The 1,319-nt window shown below is 51.3% G+C and overlaps 1 protein-coding gene across 1 annotated transcript; it reads right to left on the reverse strand.

Annotated features, from left to right (window-relative positions):
• Positions 1–6: 6 nt before the first annotated feature.
• On the reverse strand, positions 7–1,315 carry LOC145719180 (cell adhesion molecule CEACAM6-like; the record flags this gene model as incomplete). The annotated part of the gene is made up of 2 exons (XM_081810693.1): positions 7–838; positions 1,216–1,315. Coding segments are annotated over 2 exons (426 nt in total), but the record flags the coding sequence as incomplete, so codon positions are not given.
• Positions 1,316–1,319: the final 4 nt, after the last annotated feature.

The raw sequence follows: 1,319 nt of genomic DNA on the forward strand, positions 1-1,319 counted from the left end.
GTGGTAGCACTAGGTCTGGAATGAACAGGACATAGGGATGAAATGTACAGCACAGGAAATACAGTCAATGGTATTTTAATGGGGCTGCATGGGGTCAGATGGGACCTCCATTGTGTTGAGTACAGCATAACATATAGAGCTGTCCAATCACTATGTTGTACACCTGAAACTAATGTCACGTTGTGTGTCAACTAAAGTTCACTAAAAAAAAAAAAAAGTGAGGGCAACCCATGGATTGGAAGGAAACATTTGCAAATCCTATCCGGTAAGAGATTAATATCCAGAATATATAATGCACTTCTGCAATTCAACAACAAAAAGCAACTTGAACCTGAGGACCCTTTATTCTTCCCTATTTGCAAAGCATGGGGCTTTCTGGGCTTGAGAACCCCCCTCCCCACATTCCAGACTGGACCCAAGGTCTGCCATGAGAAATCAGGGAGGAAGCCTCTGCAGACATGGAATGGGAGAGTTCAGGGACAGATTTGGGAGCAAATGGGAAATGACTACTTCTAGGCTCTGCTGAAAGCCAGACAGACCTTCACCACAGCCGTCGGTGCAGATGCTCCAGGGATCCACTTACCAGAGACTGTGATAGTCTTGACTGTGGTCTTACTGAGGCGAGTGCCAGAGTTATAGGCGAGGCAGGTATACGATCCACCATCATTTGCAGTGATGTTGGGGTTAAAGAGCTCCTGTGTGAATGGCTGGGGCCTCCCATTGATAAACCAAGAATACTGTGCGGGCGGGTTAGAGGCTGCGTGGCAGGAGAGACTGAGGGTGGCCCCTGGATGGTAAGAGGAGTCTGAGGGGGAAATGGTGGGGGTGTCCGGGCCATCTGGAGCAAACAGAATAAAGCCCAGGTGATGTAATCCGAGGGAAACCGAAGCTCCTGGTCTGTATTAGGGCCACAGTGTCCCTCTGAGCTGGGTCCCAACCTCATTTTAAAAAGCTCCAGTAGAGGACCCCTGTGTTCACTGAGCCTGGGTCTGAGACATTCACCTGTTTCCCCTCTCAGGGAGAAGCAGCCTGTCCCCTCCTAGTCTTGGCTTAGGCTGGGGCTGCCCAGGTTTGCCTGGGACAAGAAGCCATGGCCAGCCTGGGGGTCCAGCTGAGAGTCATGGACTCGGACCCCAGAAGGATGGATGTGGCCTGGCCCCCGGCATGTGGATTTGGGCTGGCAGCCCGGGCCAGGTAGGAGGGGAAGTTACTCACAGAGAACATTCAGGGTGAATGGGTCACTACGACCAGCACTCACTGGGTTCCGAGTTTCACACTCATAGGGTCCTGTGTCATTCCTTGTGACACCGTGTATAGTG

The sequence above is a fragment of the Leptonychotes weddellii genome, unplaced genomic scaffold (genome assembly GCF_054177405.1).
Source record: "Leptonychotes weddellii isolate Sample4059 unplaced genomic scaffold, ASM5417740v2 HiC_scaffold_33246, whole genome shotgun sequence".
Lineage (NCBI taxonomy): Eukaryota > Metazoa > Chordata > Mammalia > Carnivora > Phocidae > Leptonychotes > Leptonychotes weddellii.